The sequence below is a fragment of the Corvus brachyrhynchos genome, unplaced genomic scaffold, assembly GCF_000691975.1.
Source record: "Corvus brachyrhynchos isolate BGI_N302 unplaced genomic scaffold, ASM69197v1 scaffold101, whole genome shotgun sequence".
Classification (NCBI taxonomy): domain Eukaryota; kingdom Metazoa; phylum Chordata; class Aves; order Passeriformes; family Corvidae; genus Corvus; species Corvus brachyrhynchos.
The window spans coordinates 10025708-10045816 of NW_008237239.1; the positions used below are offsets into that span (position 1 = coordinate 10025708).

At 39.2% G+C, this 20109-nt stretch overlaps 1 protein-coding gene across 3 annotated transcripts in view; it reads left to right on the plus strand.

Annotated features, from left to right (window-relative positions):
• TGFBR3 (transforming growth factor beta receptor 3) overlaps window positions 1-20109 on the plus strand; it is a 100422-nt gene that overhangs the window by 57858 nt on the left and 22455 nt on the right. For all 3 annotated transcript variants that reach the window (XM_017729922.1, XM_017729923.1, XM_008630279.2), the window contains exons 4-6: window positions 7804-7987; window positions 13492-13660; window positions 15950-16097. In XM_017729922.1, the coding sequence (XP_017585411.1) occupies window positions 7804-7987; window positions 13492-13660; window positions 15950-16097 (501 nt within the window). The remainder of the gene's footprint in view (window positions 1-7803; window positions 7988-13491; window positions 13661-15949; window positions 16098-20109) is intronic.

The window sequence follows — 20109 nt, forward strand, 5'->3', positions numbered from 1 at the left end:
CCCTAAAACTAGTTTATTGCTAACACGTCTTGGCAAAAAACCAGAAGTTTTATGAAACTGTACAGAAAGAGGGTTTTATAGGTGCTGCTCAGCATGTTATTTTTTTTTTCTTTATATATGGTAGCTTTTTCAATTGCTTTTATAGCCTAGGAATGTCTTTACTCAGCAAGTGAAAGTAGTGAGAATTAAATCAATGAAAGAAAGTTCCCAATCCTTTGTGATTTCCTGTTAGAATAGATCCAAAACCCCTTAAATATCTACATATGTGATTATATGTAATATATGATTTAAGAAGCAATGCTTCAGCTCTCTCTCTGATTTAGTTATTCAGGCAATTAAATGAGTAAGAGTTGTAGGTAAGAAAACACTTATGCAAACAAATAACCTTGCAAGAACTAGGAGTGAATGTGTGTGTTAAGGTAGTGAAATGGAAGAAGCAAGAGCAGTAGTGATAAATACAAAAACAGATCACTTGCTCTTGGTTTGAGATTTGAAAAGATAAAATAAAAGCTTTAAAGAAGAAGAAGTGATAGAATGAAGAGTTTAATTATTAGTCATTTCTGTATTTCTGAGAAGAAAAAAAGCCATGTTCTTATTATTCCAGCCAATTGGTGGTTTATTCCTCTCACTTCATGAAAATATGGTTCACATATTTTGGGTCACTGCCACCAAACCACAGGCTGTTCTATGGCTTGCACTAGATTTGGATGACTGACAAAACTCACTGAAAAACAAGTGCTATTTGTTTTCCTGTGCCTAGTATTTAACGGGAAATCAGGAGGCTAAATTTCCAATCACTGGTTAAACAGACCCAGATGTGAAGAAGAGTGCTCTGCTAGGAGAAGAGTGAGGAAGGATAGGAAATGCATGACTAGTGATAAATTCGCTATTAATAGTGACCTTTCACTATTCAAAGTAAAAGCAGTAGATTTTCACTGTTGTGTAACAGTGTGAAGAGGAATTTAAAGGGACATTTACATTTTGCTGTAGAATCCTGGGGTTTGGGGTTTTTTTTATAGATCTTCATCGTTCTTCTACTCAGGAGCTGGAAATAATCCTGTAGTTGCCCTTTTCCACTTGGAAGAGTTCATATCCTCCCTTCCCCTCCCCACACCGTTTTCCTGCCTTTTGAAAAAATGTGAAAATTAGCATTTTGTGTCTAATTAAAAGTGTTTAGTAAACAGTAACTCTTACTATGCTTTTCACAATGGTAAATTTCCCTATAGACTTTGTCTCCTGGCATGATTCAACCCTGGCAAAATACTGCTTTTCTAAAGTCTATATAAATGGGTTACTCCCAGAAATATTAGGGTGACCTCAGGCTACATATGGTGGTGATTCTTATATTCTTGGCAAAAGAGGGGAAGGATTTTGTCAGCAGTAGGAATGGCAGAAAATGACAGGGTAGTAAATACATGCTTGAAAATGATGCATGTAAAAGGAGTTTAAGAGTACAATAATCCTAGTAAGGCATCTTTAAATATCTAGAGGGTTTGAGGGTTGGTTTTTTTCATTCAAAGCTTGCTTCAGGAAGACATTTCAGAAGAGAAGTGATATTTCTGGCTTAGGAAGCAAGATATAGTACATGAAATGAGTATGCAGAGCCTGGTAAAAAAATTCTGTGTGATGTCCCAAAATAGGGAAATTTTATGATGTATAGGTATCCTCTGCTTTCACTGTAATCACTTTGGTTTGGGCAGAAATATTTCGAAAATACCAACTTGCCAGTAAATTTCACAGGAAACTAGGCAGGTCCTTGTGCCTTAGCTTCTTCTTTCGTGGGACTTCAAAGGGCTGCATTTTTTTGGGAGCTTGGTTTGCTAAGAGTGTCATGGAGTTCATACTAGATCCCATGTGATTAAGACATCTTTCAAAATTCAAGCTTTACTGCATGATGTTTGTTTCAGCTTTAAGAGTGGGCTGTCTCTGTGGGTCATTGCTCCAAACAAAACTTCTGTTAGGAGTGTGGATAGGCCAGATCTGGATGATGCTGCCTCTTGTATCTCCTGCTGATCTTTCTCATTGCTGCCTCTGATCCTAAGCATTCCTCCTACTCCTGGTCCCTCTAGAAGCCCAGACCTATCACTTTCAGAACCAAGACAGCTGGTAGTCAGGAAGATGTGGACTTTAGGTTAATCCAGGCTGCAAGAGTAAGGAAACAAAGAATATTCTTGCATTTAGTGGTCGAGGTGTATTCCCAAACCAGTCTTGCAGGAGGCTGAAGGACCTGGAACAGGCACCTGTGATAGTCTTTTCTCTTCTGTATGGTCATGGCTCCTTCCTTTCTTTGTTTGCTTCAGTAAACAGGGGCTTAACCAGTGGAAGTTTACAGAAGCAGGCAGTGGATTTTGGCAGACTCCTGGTGTTAGTGACGTGGAGATAATAAATCACAACAGGTTGTGTTACTGAGTCACTGATTCCAGTGGAAACTGTAGCTGCAGTTGCATAGATACGCTTTGATTCTCCCCTTCACTTCTTCCACTAAATTGACTCTAACTTGAAACAGAATCCCTGGAAAAGCTTCTGCTACCTTATTTTGCTCATATCAAACAAGTGTTATGTTGAGTCTATTAAGGTGTTGTTAAATTAATGTGAGATGAGTGGACAGTTACCTGTCTGCAATTAATAAACTCCTGAGCCTTAAACTTTGGGAACAGATTTCCCCCTTACACAGATTTTCTTGTTTGTTTGTTTATCATTCTAGTAACTGTTCCTTAGGGGTTTTGAAAGTTGCACTTGATTTGACACAGATTCAGCTTTGATGGAAAATCCCAGGATTTTTTTTCTAGCTATATAAAGATGTGCAGGAGTCTGCTCTCTGATCTCATAAGGTTCTGCTTTCATCCTGAGAAAACATTGTATGGCCTTGGTCATGTAAGGATCTTTGGTAGCTGCCAAAATGAGCATCTCCTAGGAAGTAGAATTAAAATTGAAAATGTAATTAAGATAATGCTGCTCTTATGTGTGTTTTTTCAAAATGTGAAAACTGTAAGTGGAATTTTTTAATGACTGCATGTGGTCTTGAGAACACTAAACTGAAAATGAAAAATTTTGTCATTGTCTGAAAACATCACACCTCTGTGGCTGTAAGGACTATGCAAAGTTGATGATTCACAAATGCGGCATGTAATTTCAAAAGCAGCGTGTTTCTTATTTGTTGAAGAGAATTGTTCTCTTGATGATTATAGTATGTTGTATATGGATTTATTAACAACAAAAGATATATTTTTTGAGTACCTGATATTTCTCCATCCATGGCTTTATTTTTCCTCTGTAAGTGGATGAAAGCACATAAAAGTACAGTATCAAAAAACACCAGCTGACTCTGATCCCCATGTAGGCCGCTCTGATAGTTGGTTGAAGTCTTTTAATTTTATTCTGAGCAGATATACTCCTCTCCTACATGTTCCACCACAGGTCTGATACTGCATACCTCAGATAAAAATATGAAGGATGCTGCTTCTTTTCCTTCTACTATATTTGCTTCAGTCATGGATTTAGGGGTCGATTAGTTGGTCACTTGTGCTGGCAGGCCTTTCATGGGTGGTGGTGTAGCTGTTGTTGTGAGAGGAGGGATTGGTTCATGCTGTGTGGCTGTGGACACTAAACTTTGTATTCTGAGTCATGTCCCAGAGGTGTCTACCTCTCTCTCTCAAGGCTAAATTATGAACTTGTTTCCTACTTGGGAGTTCTGAATTATAACTACGTTAAATACTTAAAATGTTATAAAGCATGATCCCCCTGGATCAGATTCAAAGGGGAAAAAAAGGCAATAAACATTTAAAAGGAGAGAAGGAAATAGGTGAAATAAGAAACAGAATGTGCTATTTTGTGTGTGCAGTATTCACACTCACCACTGTATATATTTGAGATGACTCAGGTTTGGTTCTGGGAGTTGTTTCCTCTGGGGAGTAGTAACTTCTTACACTTCTGCCAGGTAACTGATGTCCTGAACTACCATGGCAGCCTTGCAAGGGCAGTTTATGCAGACTGGAACCTTTTCTTAAGGGACATATGAAGGCTGTCCCCCCAGCATGAAGGGTGTATGTTTCCTTGCCTTGCTATGATGCAAAGAAAATTTCAGGCCCTATTTTCCCCAGTGGTCAGCAGGGTAATAGTGTATGTAACCAAAATATGTTTCTAAACACATTTTGTTTTTTGATGGAAGACTCAGGTTTTGGTAGCAAATTTTCAATATACTGTGCTTGATCCTCATTTCCTCTGAGGAGCAGCCCTTTGAACTGCGGCGCTTGCTGTGGTTAGTGGCCATGGCCAGTATCTTTTGGTCTTGCAAACGGATTTTCCATGTCCAGTTTCTTCATTTAGCCTCAGAAATGTGACAGGACATGTAGGTGTACTCAGCAGCAGAGGATGTTTCCGATGCATTCCCTTTTCATGTCCTTGCAACAACTGGAAGAAATAGCGTGGGGGCACTTTTTCCACTCTGCAGCCTCAGAAAGTAACCACTGAAGGAGTTGAAGGGAGGAGATAAAAGTATCTGTAGCAGCAGTCTCTTAATCACTCAATCAATGCATAATTAGTGCTCAGATAAAAATTGATGTATCCCCAAATATTTAAAACATTATTTGACTTTAATGCTTTGGCTTATCCTACACATGTTAGAGCTGCTTTTGATTTGTTCTGAAGAGTAAGTAGTTAATGTTCAAGGCAGGTGTTGAAACAGTGATGGTTGCCTTTTTTGGAAGGGTCTGCTGAATTCTTTCCAGAATAAATAACGTGCTTGGCTCACTTAACCTTGCCTTAGGTCTGCGTAGTAAAAATCCCAACATTGGCAAGCACAGCAGAACTCTGCAGTCCTTTCTAAAACCTGGCTAGTGGAACCAGCATTTCAAATAGACTTCAGCATGTGATTGAAAAAAATAAATATGATAAGCTTCATGTTTATTTAAAGATGTTTACTGTATGATCACTTAGTGAGGATGCTTGTGCCAGACTTCTTAGTTGCTCTGCTTTCTGTCTGTCAGTTCCTCTCTTACAGAACTTGGTAACTTTGATAGGATCTGTCCCTCAGGAAGACATTTGTCATGATGCAGGATGATAAAAAAGGTTTTCAAGTTTTAATTAGTAATAATGAAAAGCCAAGTGTATTCTGAGGGAAGACAGCTGTTGTGTTAGCATACATTTAACTATCTCAAATGAAAAATACAGCAAAAATGTATTATTGCAAGGCAACGCATTTCTTTGGTTGTTAGAAGGAATAATATTTTCTCTCATGCTGTCCTGAAATGTTTAAAAAGACACGCTGATGCTGCTTTGCCCTGATGCTGACCATAAAAAAAGTACTGGAAACAATGTGTAAATGAAAACCAACTACTGTACTTACTGGATAAACTGTTTGTCTCTGAGGGTGAAATGCCAACATCTATTCAGTATTCCTGCAAAATAATCACTGGTTAAGTCCTTAAATCCTGCAAATTTCATTCATGGGAGATTTTTCTAGTTAGGCCAAAGGTCTATGAAAATGTCCCACATGTCTCTGATATAAAAGCCAGCATTGCTAAGAGGTGCTCTGTACGCAGTCTGGCATGACCTGGCTTGTGCTGTGTCACTGTCATCCCCTCAGACTGTACACTTGGAATTTGCACAGAATTTGGAGTGTTAGGAGTATCATAGAGATGCTCCATGAAATCAGTCTGTGGCATAGCTGCTTCTAAGTCTGAAAGTACAAAGTGAGTGCGATTTGCGAAATTCTTTATAGAGATAACTGGTTCCTCTCTTTTCCTAGTACTGGGTTACCTCTAATGGCAGACTTAGCTTCCTTATTTGAGAATATTGAGAGAATGTGGTGTAGTCTGTGTTACACTGAATAATACAGACTTTTTTCATTCAAAGGAAGCATTTTATGATAGTCATTTGAAAACAAATAAGAAAGATTATTCAGAATTGAAACAGATGTTAGTTTAAACTTTGAAAACTATTCTGGTAAAAGGATTCCTAAGCTGGTTTTTGTGACAGGTCTGGCCAAATTGGACTCTGAATTGCCTGTGCCTTCTCGTAGAGGAGAATATATGATATGTGCATAATAAATGCTGGCATTATAGCTAGCAACACAGGGAAGAATTTGGAATTTCTTTTCATGTGCCAAAGGATGTAATTTATGTATTTATTTTGACAAATATTTGTAAGTGCCAAACAATTTGGTATGTATCACCCTGAAATAGTGCTGGCAACAATAGCTCCAAGGAAGGTAATAGTCAATTGCCATTAGTTAATTTCTGTAATTGGAAACTGACTTCAGATAATCTGTGTAAAATAATTACGTTGAGAGATACTTATGTGTAAATAATGCTCTGGACAGAAATTGTTATGATGTATTTTTATGATGTATTTTCCCCTCTTTAAGTTATCAGTAGTTTTGGCTTCTCAGTTGGGTAAAAAAATACGCTTTTTTTCCACCACAGAAGTCTGGGTTAGTAGAAAGATGTGAAAAGGGAAGGGGCAGGAGAACAACTGGGTGACTCAGACTTCTTCCTGGGGTGCTTGGAGGACAACAGAAGATGGAAACTTCCATGAAACCTTGGCTACTGCAGTGGCCTGGAAGTAGGGGCTGTGTGTTGTATCTGAACAAACTACAGGGGTATGTCCAAAAAAATCTTCACTGATGCTTTCTCACCTGAAAGCTTGTTAATCTTGCTGTGCTTTCACTCAAGTACATATTCTTCTTGACTGGTATTTAGATCTTAGTGAAAGTGTTCATTGAAGGACCGGCCTGGGCAGGGCATGCGGGTCCCAGTCCTTGAGCACCTTGAAGGAAGAGACAGTGAAGTGTATGGATGGGTTGGGTAAATGAAGGAATGCTGCTCTTCCACCACTTCCTGTAGGGACCTCTCGAGAGCTGACAAATGTCCTGGAAGTGTTGGCTACATCCATCTGCAGGGACAGGCAAGTCACAAGGTTGCTGTTGGGATGATGTTGCATTGTAGTAAATCTGGAATGACTTGTGTATCTCTCAAGACCAACACAAGTTGAAGCAGGTTGCAATCTGAAAGAGAGTCTGACCCTCTGCAAACTTCTGTCTGAATGATGCTATTGCCACTCCAGTGAAGATGTATTTGAAAATCTTTGGCTTTCCTGCAGAACCTGTTACACTTCTATGTACTGTTTTTCCATTTTCACGATTTTAAATTGCATTTTAGTCTTTCCATTCAAGACCTCAGTTAATGTAACCTGGTTTTAAGAATATTTCAAAAGATGTATATAACTCATCTGCCTTATGTATTAAACTAAAGTATTTCCTCACTTTCTGTAAATAAAGCAACAGTAAATACCTTCACTTTCTCTTAGCCTTTCTCTTTCCGTACATTCTATTTCTGGGCTGGCCTTTGTATGTCACTGAGCTTGGACTCATGTTCTTTCTGATTTGAGAGTTACTTCAGTAGTTCCCACTTTTATTGTGCTTCACATTCTTATCTGCCTTAATTTTTTCAGACCATCCTGTTCTTACTCTCTCCCTCCCTTTGCCCCCACAGCTTATCTCCCCTTGCAGCACTGTAGTTCCACTTCTGCAGCAGTACAGTTTTTGGAGAGTGGCTCAGAGACTGCTGTTACTCAGCTGCCATGTGCATCTCACCTGTCCTGATGGCCACTTCATTTTTTAAAAACCCTCTGAAAAAGGAATCATTATGCAGATGTTAAAACATGCAACATTTAGGTATTGTTGGAAATAAACCATAATCACCTTCAGTCACTGCATTTGGGTGTGACAGATTACATTGCTTAAATATGCTACATGTCTGTGTGGATAAACGTACCACATTAAAAATATGTTTTTATTCCCATCAGGTGTCTTTAGGTTCTGTCGTTCAGTTTGAGAAGGGAAACTTCTCCTTGTCAGCAGAAACGGAAGAAAAGTTTTTTCCTGAGAAAAATGAACACCTCCTACAGTGGGCCCAGAAGGAATATGGAGCAGTAACATCTTTCACTGAACTTAAAATATCAAGAAACATCTATATTAAAGTAGGAGAAGGTAAACCAAACCAAAACCAACAGAATTCATAGACAGTTTTAGATACTGAGAATAAGTCTTGCTTATATTTCACTTGTTTTAATTTTTAAACATACCTCTTGTTTTCCAAGAGATACGAAAGGGGAAGGCAGAGAAACAAGAGCAAGCCTAAAGTACAGACCTTGGGTTTAGGCAGCTTTTAATGGATTCTGGTGCCATAACTTTATGCTCATACATGTGGATGCAATTGCTCAGAATCTTACAAGAGTCAAACTTTGCCTTTTAAACAGAATCAGCTACTCATGGTGATTGTTTGGGTGCATTCTTCTGAAGAACTGAAGTGGAGAACTTGAAGTAGGGGGGAATTTCTAGAAAGACCCGAGTTATGTTTCCCCCCTCCCAGTATTTGCTTGTATAAGGACTTAGGCTTCTTTGGGCAAAGAATGATTGGTTTCCTCACCAAAATAAGTTGCTTCAGTCTGTCCTTATGCATTTTCATCCCAAGGAGAAAGATTTCCTGTCCCTGTGAGCCACATGCCAAATTCTTCAGGTGGCCTAGTGCAGGTGGGAGAGGACTCCAGCTCCTCAGAGACTTCACAGGCCCATATTGGGATAGGGTTCAGGCTTTAGCTCCATAGCTGAGCAATGTTGGAACAACATAACTGTATGATTCTCTGCAGCAATATCTCTGTAGAAACTCCCAAACAGCTGAACTAGTTGGTTACAGAAAAAAACCCCAACAACTGAAAGCCTTCTGTGGAGAAAACATTCTTTCCTAACCACCTGCATCTGATCATTTGATTTCCTGACGTATGAGCCTTGCCCCCCAAAATCAGAACATGCCTGAGTTAGTTGTATCCAAATCCTGCCAAATTTGTAGAGGATTCCCCTGTGTGATTTTTTTTTTTTTTTTGGGTTTTTTTTTTTTTTTTTTTTGTTCTACTTGGCACCAGTCTTGGATTCTAATGCCAGAAAATCATTCAGAAATATAGTTATTAGCTTATTAAAGTGCTCTTGGAATATATACATGGGAGTAGTGGTCTCTGCATTGCAGAGACAAATATTTAATTAGGTACGTTGAAAAAACCAGATAAAATTCTGTTGTTTGATTTGCACATCTCCAGTCAAACCAGGAGGCTAAAGAGGAGAGTTTTGCATCATCTTTAGAATGCACTAAAACACAATTTAATTTGGAGTAAGTACACAAAATGGAACTTGGCAGGCAACCAAAATAGACAGTTTCTGAGAAGGCTCCTACAAACTAGCTCAGCTGTAACCGTATTGGATTTTGATTTAAGTTCTTGGCAGAAGAATGAATATGCATGTATGTGTGGGGGTTATGCATGTGTTCAGGGGTGGGGAGAGGGTCAGTTCTTGAACTGCAGCAGTCATGTGAGGAGTTCTGTGAAACTCACGTGGGATGTGGTGCTGGTCTGCTTCTCTGCAGAGTGAACAGTAGAATCCCTGGATTTCACAAACCACAGCATACAGTGATGTACATTTTAGGCTTTTCATACAAAACTTACACTCCTTGAGCATTTTTGTAAGGTACCCTCAGCTGACAGTCTGTGAATCACTGCTAGTATTACTCATAATCTATAGGTGGTCATACAAATAGTTCCTTGCTATGTGGCTGATACAGAATTTAATTGCTGTATCCGTATAACTGTCCACATTCCAGTTTCACTCAAGTTAGACAAATCTGAAACTGGAAGATGTAACATTTTAGAAGTGTAGGCTATAGCTGAATACAGCAAACAGAAAATGCAAGCCAAAGGACAGAAAGAACACTGATCTTTCATAGAATAAAGCTGCTTCTGATGCTTTGGGTCTCTGAAGTCACTTTTGAAACTGCAAATGAAAGGCAGCTGAGAGCACTAGCAAACTGGATCAGGGCCAAGTGCATCTGAATCCTGTTGATTCGAAAGAGTGACTGATCAAATACTACAGGGATGGTGGTCACAGCAAGAGCTTTAAGGGGCCAGAATGGGGGTGTGGAAGAAAGGGGCACAAGAAGTGGGGTACTTGTTCTTGCCTTGATTTGTGTAATGAAGGAGATGGCAGAGTGACTGTCAGATTCAGATAATTCAGATGACAGATAATCACTGTCAGATTCTAGAAAGCAGGAGTGCTCATGGTGAAAGTGGTCTTGGTACATGTTTTTCAGCAGAAGTCAGTTTAATTCCTCATGGTTTCATAAGACATGATTGAACAAGGCAGGAAGTCCTATCAGTTAGCTAAATGTTACCTAATGCATCAGTGTAAATCCAGGGCAAATGTGCTAGCCTGGAGGGACACTAATTTCAACACATTTCTTAGATAAACAAGAAAAAAATTAGTCAGCCATACCAGTAACTAAACTGGAAGATGTACAGTCTATTTACAGATGGTAACACTGTGCTTCTGTCCTGGCAGAAGCTGAAGCCATCAGTCCTGACTCTGAATTTATAGCCAGTACACACCAGTGCACATATCCTGCATGCCATGCTTGCTTTGTTTAATGCTTGTACATGGTCGCATTGTGTCTGGCTTAGCTGTGTGTCCTGCTGCAGGAGGAGTACTGCCTAGAGTTTGCATCCTCCCTCCTGAGACTCCTGTAGGCCCTTCCCTGATCCCAATTCTGTCTTGCCATTAAATACCAGTAAAGGTTCTGATTCTGTTGTGCTAAGGGCTGGCAAACTGCGAAATACACATGAATAAGCCCTGCCATCAGAGTGCCCAAAGAAAATTCCAAACACCTTGTTTATCCCCAGCTCAGACTTTGAAAGGCAAGCTCTGCTTGGATGGGATTTTTATTGCTGAATCCAGCTGCTGCTGCCCAGGGTGCCTGTCTTGGAGAGTGACACTTGATTAACAGTGCTCATTTGCACAAAAACCTCCTCAGGATGATGTTAAGCTTGGATATTCAACTTTTAGCCAAGAACCTGTGGATGACACCTAATTTGTGCAGAATAGAGCAGACAGTGTCTGTCCTCATCAGTAAAATAGAAGTGCTGCACACAGAAACTACAGATCCTGGTGTGCAATCCTCTGTCTCCAGCCAGGCAGCCTGGCACTCGGCAAAGGAGAGAGTGGCTGCCGGCCACTGCTCACAGCTCTGCTGCTTTCTGGCCAGCAGGGCCCTCAGCACCCCGGCCTGCTGACCAGAGAGCCTCTGCTGAGGGTGTTGCCTGCAAACCTCACGTCTGATTCCATATTGGGAGTCTGGGGAGATTAGAGAGGCACAGAATCCATAAACTGACTGCTTCTTGGCTGGTGTGGTAGTGTTTTTAATTAATTGCAGACACCTGCAGTCCCTTTCCAAAGTAAGTAGACAGCCCTGAAACTAAGAAAGAAGAGGTGTGTAGTGAGCAGAGAAAGATGAAATGGATCCCCTTTTCTTTTCTACTCCAGCCCGATTTTGGTAACTGGTGTGGATGAAAGTAAATGCATTTTGGTGTGTATGTCAACTAGCCCGTGACAGAGTTAGAATTTGCTGCAGAGGAAAAGCATGCTATCGAGTGGAGGCCCTGGCTGGGGAGTGTCCGTGCTTCTGGCAGCAAGAGCAGCAGTTCTGGAGAGCTCCAGAGGCCTAATGGAAGTGCCAGGAGCAAGAACTGAGTTCTTTGCAATGGCAAATGATAGCATGTGTGGTAATTACCCACAAACTACTCCAGAACTGTTATTTTATGGCCTGAATCATGTTGTACAGCAGTTAAGAAGCAAATACCTAGTGTCTCTGTGTGTGTATATATTTATATATATTTAAAAATTCAAGCTCAGCATAGACCATTTGGAATCATTTTCCATTCTGTGCTGTTGTGGGAGGAGCTGGCAGAACTGCAGCTGCATTCAAGGCTAATCTGGCAGGGTACATACCAGATGCTAGAGAAGTGCTTTGCTTGGGCAGTATGAATAGTTACAGCTTTATACAGCTTTAGTAGCTTCTGTAGGGGAGACAACAGGGTTAATGTTCAAAGGCTACTTTGTATAAGATCAGGAGAAGAAACTCCCCTAATTGTTTCTGCAGAGACCAGGGTCACAGGAGTCTCTGGTTTTCCTACAAAGTTGTGTAGCACACACAAATGCACTTCAGAGGTGACATTTCAGTTCTCATTTATAGAGTGCATGACAGCTTTTAAGAGTTTGTTCACAGTTTTGTTTTCACAGTGCATGTTATTTGATTTATTTTCTTTTGGGAGTTTTTTTTGTTTGTTTGGGTTTTTTTGTTTGCTTGTTTTTTGGGTTTTTGGGGTTTGTTTTTTTTTTTTTGGGCTTTTTTGTGGGTTTTTTTTGTCATTTGTTTGGGGTTTTTTTGTTTGTTCTTTGTTTTTTTTTGTGTCTTACTACTGACCTTAATAGGAAAAGTCTTTCTTGTAAAGCAATGGTCAAAGACCCAGCCATGTGGAATTGTATTCTTACAGGACTTCACGTGTTTGAACATGGTACTTAGTCCTTCTATGTATTATGACAATTCATATGTCAAGCTATCTCAGAAATTCAAAGTGTTCCTGATTTTCAGTTTATTTTCAGTATTTTTACAGGAAATACTGTTTCTTGGGGTACAGCAATGTAGGCTGTGCATGAGAACTTTATACCAAGTGGCTATTTTTTATGGTTTGCATTGTACACTAGTGGCTCTTCACCCAAAGGGTGGTTGGGCACTGGAACAGGCTCCCCAGGGAAGTGCTCACAGCACCAGCCTGACAGAGGTCCAGAAGATTTTGGACAGTGCTCTGACACATGGAGTGACTTTTGGGGTGTCCTGTGCAGGGCCAAGAGTTGGACTTGATGATCCTTATGGTGTCCCTTCCAACTCAGTATATTCTGTGATTTCAAAATGCTCATGTTCAGCTAGGCAGTTAAAACCAAAAGAGAGATTGAATAGTTATGCTGGAATTTCATCATTTCAGCTATGGATATTATGATCAGACTTTGGATCAACTGATTCCGTAATTATCTTGCTGGTTTTAATTTTCCGTGTGCAAGAGAAATGCAGTATTTCTAGACAACACTGACAGCAACTACACAATATATAGGAAATATATTGAGTAAGGAAATGGAAAGTACTTTCTGTAGTATTTAGAAAATGGTAAGTTCATAATAACAAGAATAAAACATTTTCCACAGGGAGAAGGAGTGGATTCCAAAAGTTATCTCTGAGTAAAACGCAAAAGAAAGAAATTGCTTTTGAAGGTGCAAGGAACAAATTGAATGTATTTTATTAATTTTGAAAAGTTTTCACATATTTTCCTTCAGAATTGTTTTCAAATATCTCTTTGTGGGGATTTTCTTTCATTAAATGTTTAAATCCATAAATAGTAACTATTCAGTTTAGAAGTATATATTTTATATCAGAAAGGTGATGTATTCTTGCAACAGTGATCTCCCTTTCAATATGATGATTGGTCACATGTGCTTATAATAGATGGTAGATTCACCTTTCGGCACTATAGTGCCACACTGATGTTGATGTGGTATGTGTGTACATCTAAGCTGACATCTGTGTTTAAAGGTGCATATGCTTTCTTTTTCCCCCCCTCCAGATCAGGTTTTTCCTCCCTCGTGCAACATAAAAAAGAATTTTCTCTCTTTAAATTACCTTGCGGGATATCTACAACCGAAACCAGCAGAGGGGTGCCTTATGTCTAACCTAGTCCAAGAAAGAGAAGTTCATATCATTGAACTAAGCACTCCAAATTCCAATCCTAACAGGTAAAGTATCGTCTAAACAGACTAAAACTGTTTGAAATAATAACTAAGAATTTTATTTGTCTAATAAAAATCAACTGAAAGTAGCCATTTCATAATTTCAAGAAAATCTTGGGCTTTTGTGCTTTGCCTTAAATAGAAGTTGGTTCTTCAGTATGTAAAGATTTTGAATTCTGCTTCATAATCACAAGATTTTTCTAGACAAGACTGCAAAGCACAGCTTTTATGGACTACATACTGCTCCCCTTCTTGCTCAGTCAATCACATTTTTCCAAGGATAAGGTGAATAAGGGAATATCAGTAAGGGCAGTATCTGACCAAGAGGGTTTAAGGTTAGACCACTGTGTGAGGAGGTGAGAGAGGTTGAAAGTAATCTTGACCTGTCACAGGTGGGGATGACTGGCAGCAAAGCCTTGGACAGTGGCTCCCAAACAGTGTCCAGAGGTTGCAAGTCTGTGGTCTGTGGTTAGTGTTCCACAGTTGCTCTGAAGATTCACACTGGTATTTTCTGTCAAGTTTCCAGTTGAGTTTAAGGGGTAGTTTGATAATTACGAGAAATGTTAAGGGTTGACAGTGGTGCACTGACCAAAAAACTTTGTAACTACTGGTTAGGAAAAGTAACTCTCTGTACATGTTATAAGGATTATCTAAATTGTCAAAGGTACCTTTGGGAGGTAAAACATTTAAAATACTCATCCTTTGCTGGTCTTTCCTAGATCTCAGTGGGAGAATACGGGTGGGGTTTGCTTCAGATAGTCATACTTCGAAAACCTCTTCCTAAGTGCCAAGTATGATTGCTAGAACAGAAATTTGCTATGAAACTTAGATGGTTACAATTTCATCAGAGATAAGGTAGAATTAAAATCCTGTCTGCTTACTGCTGACACTGGATATCTGGCATTGTCCAGTTCTGCTCCTCGTGCAGCTACACATGAGCATATCCTATCCCTAATGAGAAAATCACACGGGAAATGGAGGTGGGAGGAGGTGTTTTTGTGAAAAGGATAATTCTCACTGCAAGATGTTGAACCCAGAGCCTGATAATTTTCTTGCCTAGCAACCTGGGAATAGTAAGAAAGTGCTGAGATGTACTGGAAGTGGAGTAGGTAGCCCCAAATGATGATGCAGCCCCATCCTGAACAGAGCTGATGATAATCTCAGCATCATTCCAAGTCCCTTGTAGTGTTACACAATGACAGTCCGGGTTCCAAGCTTTTGGCTTTGGATGTTAGTACAATAGGAATTTGCTTTTCAGATGATAACCCTGCAAAAGGTTTAAATATTTTGCTATTAGAAGTAAAAAAAAAAGGTACTAAGTTACTTTGTTCTTAGTTTTATGTGTTATATACAGCTATCTTTACAAAGTTTAAATCCCCAAAGAAACATAGAGAAGCCGAGCTGGGCATGTGTAAAACTGCAGGAGAGTGAACAAAGGTCTCCAGATACACTAAGTCTCAGTGCAGCATATTAGTTGGAACCTATTACTTGGGGATGAGCACATTCTTGTAATGTATGGCCCCATAAGATGATCTGGAAGTATAGGTTTTTCTGTTGAATTGGTATTTTGCATGATGAGATGTTATTGATGGGTAAGAACCCATTTGCTTTACTTACTTTACTGAGGTCTTGAAAATCTGGATAGTTTTCATCTATTTTCCAGCAAGCAGTAGGCTGGACATCTGGGGTTTTTTTTATTTTTAAAGTAAGTATATATCCAGAAGTATTGGAAACTGAATACACTTCTTAATTCCTCAAAGCATGCAAGATCTTAGGCAAAGTAATTCCACAATTTAACTGTTTAGGCAGAGACACCCGCCAATATAGTTCTTGTGGTTTGGGTTGGGTTTTTTGTGCACGTGTGTTAACCTGCTTGTCTTTTTGATTTTTTTTTTAGGTATTATTTTAAGTTTTAATACAGTTATAGCCAGAGAAAACTGAAGCAGTTATATTTAGGCACTGTCACAGTGAAATAAGAAAATTATGTTTACTTTAGAAAGCAACCTGCTAGTCATATAACTTACCTGCACTAAATAATAGGTGAATTGAGTAGCACACTTCTTGTAAATAAGAGACAGAAATATTTTTTGTCTAAAAAGTACTTGTTTCTATTGTTATGCAAAATCACTTAAGTGTATATGGAATAACAATCTGTTTTGCACATGTTGTGTTGCCTGGGATAATATCCAGCATTTTAATCAGCTGGCCAGACAGTGGAAACATGATGGATTGGAAGAAGGTTGATAGCTGAAAATTTCTGGCATTCTGTTCTAACTTTCTATTTTCCACATACAGTGCTCTCCAGGTGGATATAATCGTTGACATTAAACCATCTCAACCAGGCGCCAGACTTGTCAGAGATGTCGTTCTTATCCTCAAGTGTAGAAAGTCTGTCAATTGGGTTATCAAGTCTCATGATGTCCAAGGAAAGCTGGAAGTGATTGTAAGTTAAGGCACCTTTATTTCTTGAGAGCTATTGTGCTGCAACAGGATAGAATCCATTTAAATGTGATGTAGTGCTAGACCATGTTGATTTCTGAATGTTTTCTCTTAGCTGCTTCTTTTTAATTATTACTGCATTTTAAGGAGTAAATACATAAACTTTTTGTTCTGCTTAACCTTTAATATATGGGCTATAAAACTGACCAACTCATCGCAGAAGCCAGGTGGTTAGTGCAAGGATTGAGTCTGTGTCTTTTTGACTTCTGTTGAAGCACCCTAAACACACAGTTGGATGTTTATATCCCTTTTTGCTGTTACTTTGGTGAATGAATCAACAGGTTCATCTCAAAAGTGGAATGATGCCTTCAAGTGCAGAATAGATAATACTAGATATGCAGGACACACCCACATCCCTTTAGAAGTGGAAACACTCTTACTTCCCCTTGTGGCTAATACTATCTATCCCTCTTCCCTGCCAGTACTTCTGTCGCCAGTAAGTGTTTGGTCAAATTGACCTCATCTCTCCTTAGACAGCAAAAATTAATTTCTTTAAAAGTTAAAACCAGGCTCTCTAAAGTTAAACTTCTAAAATTACTGGAGATGCTGAGTCATGTTGATTTTTGGTACAGGCTTTGTGGCTTAACACCATTTCTACTAAGAACATGTGTGTTCCCTTGCTCTGAAATAAATAAATATAATTGAACTGATCTTGCAGCCTATAAATTTGTGGCCTATTTCTGTCTTAAGCGATCAGTTAAGAGCACATTGTACAGTTGAGCTGAATGTTTGCTCAGGACCACCCAGTAGCCTCATGATTAGCAGTTTTGCAGCAATTCAGTTACATTTTCAAACTCCAGTTCTTTGTATTTATAGACATTTTACTTTGCGTGGTTGCTTTCTGCTTTTAATGTGTGCAGAGGAAATTCTGGCAGGATCCAAAGGCTGATGGATCTAAATCTCCTAAGAAAACAGATCAGCAAGCAGGATTTCATAGTAGCTTTTGAGAGTGAAGTAAAAGAAAACATATTTTGGTGTTGCTCAGAAAATTGAATGGAAAAATTACCTAGGGAGGATGACGACGTTCCCTTTTGATCCCTGACAGATATTTATCTTAGAGACAGGAAAGGATGTTCTGGTCATTCTGTAGGTCCGAAATAGTCAGTCCTTAAAGAGAAAGATCAAGGTTGGTTGCTGAGGATTACCACTGTTGTAAGCAGAAGGGCAAGAAATAGTGCTTGACTTCAAAGCTTCATTCTGGTTATCATGTAAAATTCACCACTGCGCATTTTGGGCATATATGGATCTCCTTTCACAGGATAGAGAATTGTGCCTTAGTTCACACCATGCTAGGAGATAGCTCAAGTACCGTATTTCATGTCCATGAATGGATGATCAATTTTCACAAGAGGATTTCTATGGGATTTAAAAATTTCTGAAGTGCTGCACTTGAACATAGAAAAGCAAGGCTGCTATTATTTTTACAGTTCTTCTTTGTTGATTATTGAAAGTATGAGTAAAAAGTATAATTAAAAATTGTTTCTATAATAAGTACCAGAAGGTAACATTTTATTTAGATTAACAAAAAAAGAACGTAATACATAAAATATATGTGGAAATGTCAGTATTTAAAAGACTTTGTATTCATGTTAGGGTTTGTGAGTAACTATTTACTTTACTACTTCATTTGTATAGATGCTTCATTTTCTGAATATGTGTTAATTTTCCTTTATTTCGAGGGGATAAGGGAGGGAACTAAACTCCCCCATGTCACTAAAAGCCTGCATATCCAGCATTTAGGATCTCTTCATATCTCTATTAAGCTGAAGGCCTTTCCAAGCCCAAATTTAGACAATGCATAAAAACATTACTAAGCAATTAGGTAATGTTTCACAATGTTCTTTTTATTAGTTGAAGCAGTTCCATGCACTTCAATTTTCCTAACTTCTTGCCCTCACTACGAATTAGAGCTGTCTTGAGGGGATTGGCAAGCTGAGAGGGAAAGGTTAGTGCTAAGCTGCCTCAAACCCAGGACTGTACGTTACTGAGGTCTAAGTTCACAGAAAAAAAATTTAAAAGATGTTTTAGGTCATATAGCTCATCTCCCAGCTTGCTGTGTTTCTTGAAACTCTGAAAGAGGATGGACACAAACCCAAGTAAGATGGGAGTACTTTAGGTAAATTAATTGCACATGACGTATGTGCAGTGCTTTCCCCCCAGGCTGCGTTTAACTCCTGTGTGCAGGCAGTCCTTACATGCAGTGCTTTTGTGGTTCTGTGCTTGTACACTGCTGTTCACATTGCTTCCTTTGCAACTGGTGTCCCTCTGCAAAGCTGGGAGCTGTGCAGTGAAGTTGCAGAAAGAAAGTGTTTGTTGAGGGGCAAGGAGTGAGAAAAGTGCAGTGCACAAAGCAAACCTGTGAGGGTTTCAGAAGCTTGGAGGGACTGTTGTTTACCTGAGAACAACTGCCCACCACTTTCTGAAATGGTGTCTATTCTGAGTAGGTTAGTGAGGGCTCAGATTGCCTATTTCAATCACAGTGTGTGAAGGTGTTGGCAGAGCAGGCAAGTGAAGATAGGTCTATTTCTGCAAGCCCTTGTTCTTGCTTTTGTTTCAGTGAGGCGATGCAAGACTGAACATTTCACAGGCTCAGTGTGGAGTGCAGTGGTGTAAACAAGCCCTGAAAATGCTCGGGTGCCAGCTAGGACAGTAAAGTTCTGAAATAATATTTGTTCAGCTGTCTCTTCATGACGGAAAAGTAAAGAGCTGGAGCAAAGTTGGGGTAGCATAACAACTCCTACCAGTCAAAGGTGTGTGGTAATATGAAAATACGTGATCAGTCGTGTCCAGATTTGCATCTGTGGAAGATCAAAGATTAGTTGATCCCAAAGAGCAGTAAGGCACTAAAATTAGGATACCTGTTGCTCCATTTTTGTTTCTAATCTTCAGTGGCCTTGAGCATTGATAACTGTACTGGTAACAGTATCCTCAAACCAGACACTCTGCCCTTAGTTATCTTGAACTTCAATTGTGAAGCTCCAAGTGTTTAAAGGCTGTAGAACTGGGTGTTTAGGAAGAAATGAGGGAGGGAGCTGAAGGTACACTATGCCATTCCATCAGGACTCTCCACATGCTTTATTCACTTCTGTGTTCAAAAACTCATTCTGATGTCAGGTAGAGAAGTGCAACTGAGCTCTGTGACCTGTGTAGCATGTCCATATGAGCCCTGTCTAAAAGAGATCTCTCTAGTCAATCTTTTGGTGTTCTAGAGTGAAAGAGATGTAAGATTTGTTCACACTGAGGAAAACCAGTGGGGATGAAAAGAAGATGCAGCCTATATGATGGAGAAGGTAATCGAGCATGGGAATGAAAGTGTTTGTGGAACATTCCATGGTATCAGCTGCATTAAAAAGTGCATTTCAATGACATTGCAGAAATCGTTGAAAAGTGGGTCATCATGCCTTTCCTGCAGCATCTATGTTCAGCTTGTTCTGTAGCCATTGATGTGATTGTTATAGTGATAATAGTAATGTTGTGAGTGTAAAAATAAATATATATGTATTTAGCTTTGGTGTGAATGAATACGTGTTAAAGATGCCAAGCTGCTGAATGCAAGTTTGTGTAATACCAGTGAATATTTTTGAACTGCCCCTTTAACAGTGAGAGATACTTGTTATGTTCCTTTGACTTGCCCATTTGGGCAAGAAAATTTGAAATTTTACAAAACGTTTACAGGAAAATGAAAACTAAGTGGTTGTGTGACTCATTTATTTAATAATAATTCAGCATGTGCATTCATAAGGTCAGCATGTGCATTTATGAGTTTGCTGTATCAACTATTTGTGTAAAACTTGTATTTTTCATTAATTTAAAAATCTTTTCATGTGCAGAAAGTATAGGTTGTTTTATTTCAGTAGTCTGCCCGTGCATAAATGTGCATGCTCTCACTGCTCTATTAAGCATTTAGTTCAATCCTGTTTAATGAACTCAAAACTTTGGAGGAGGCACACGGCATT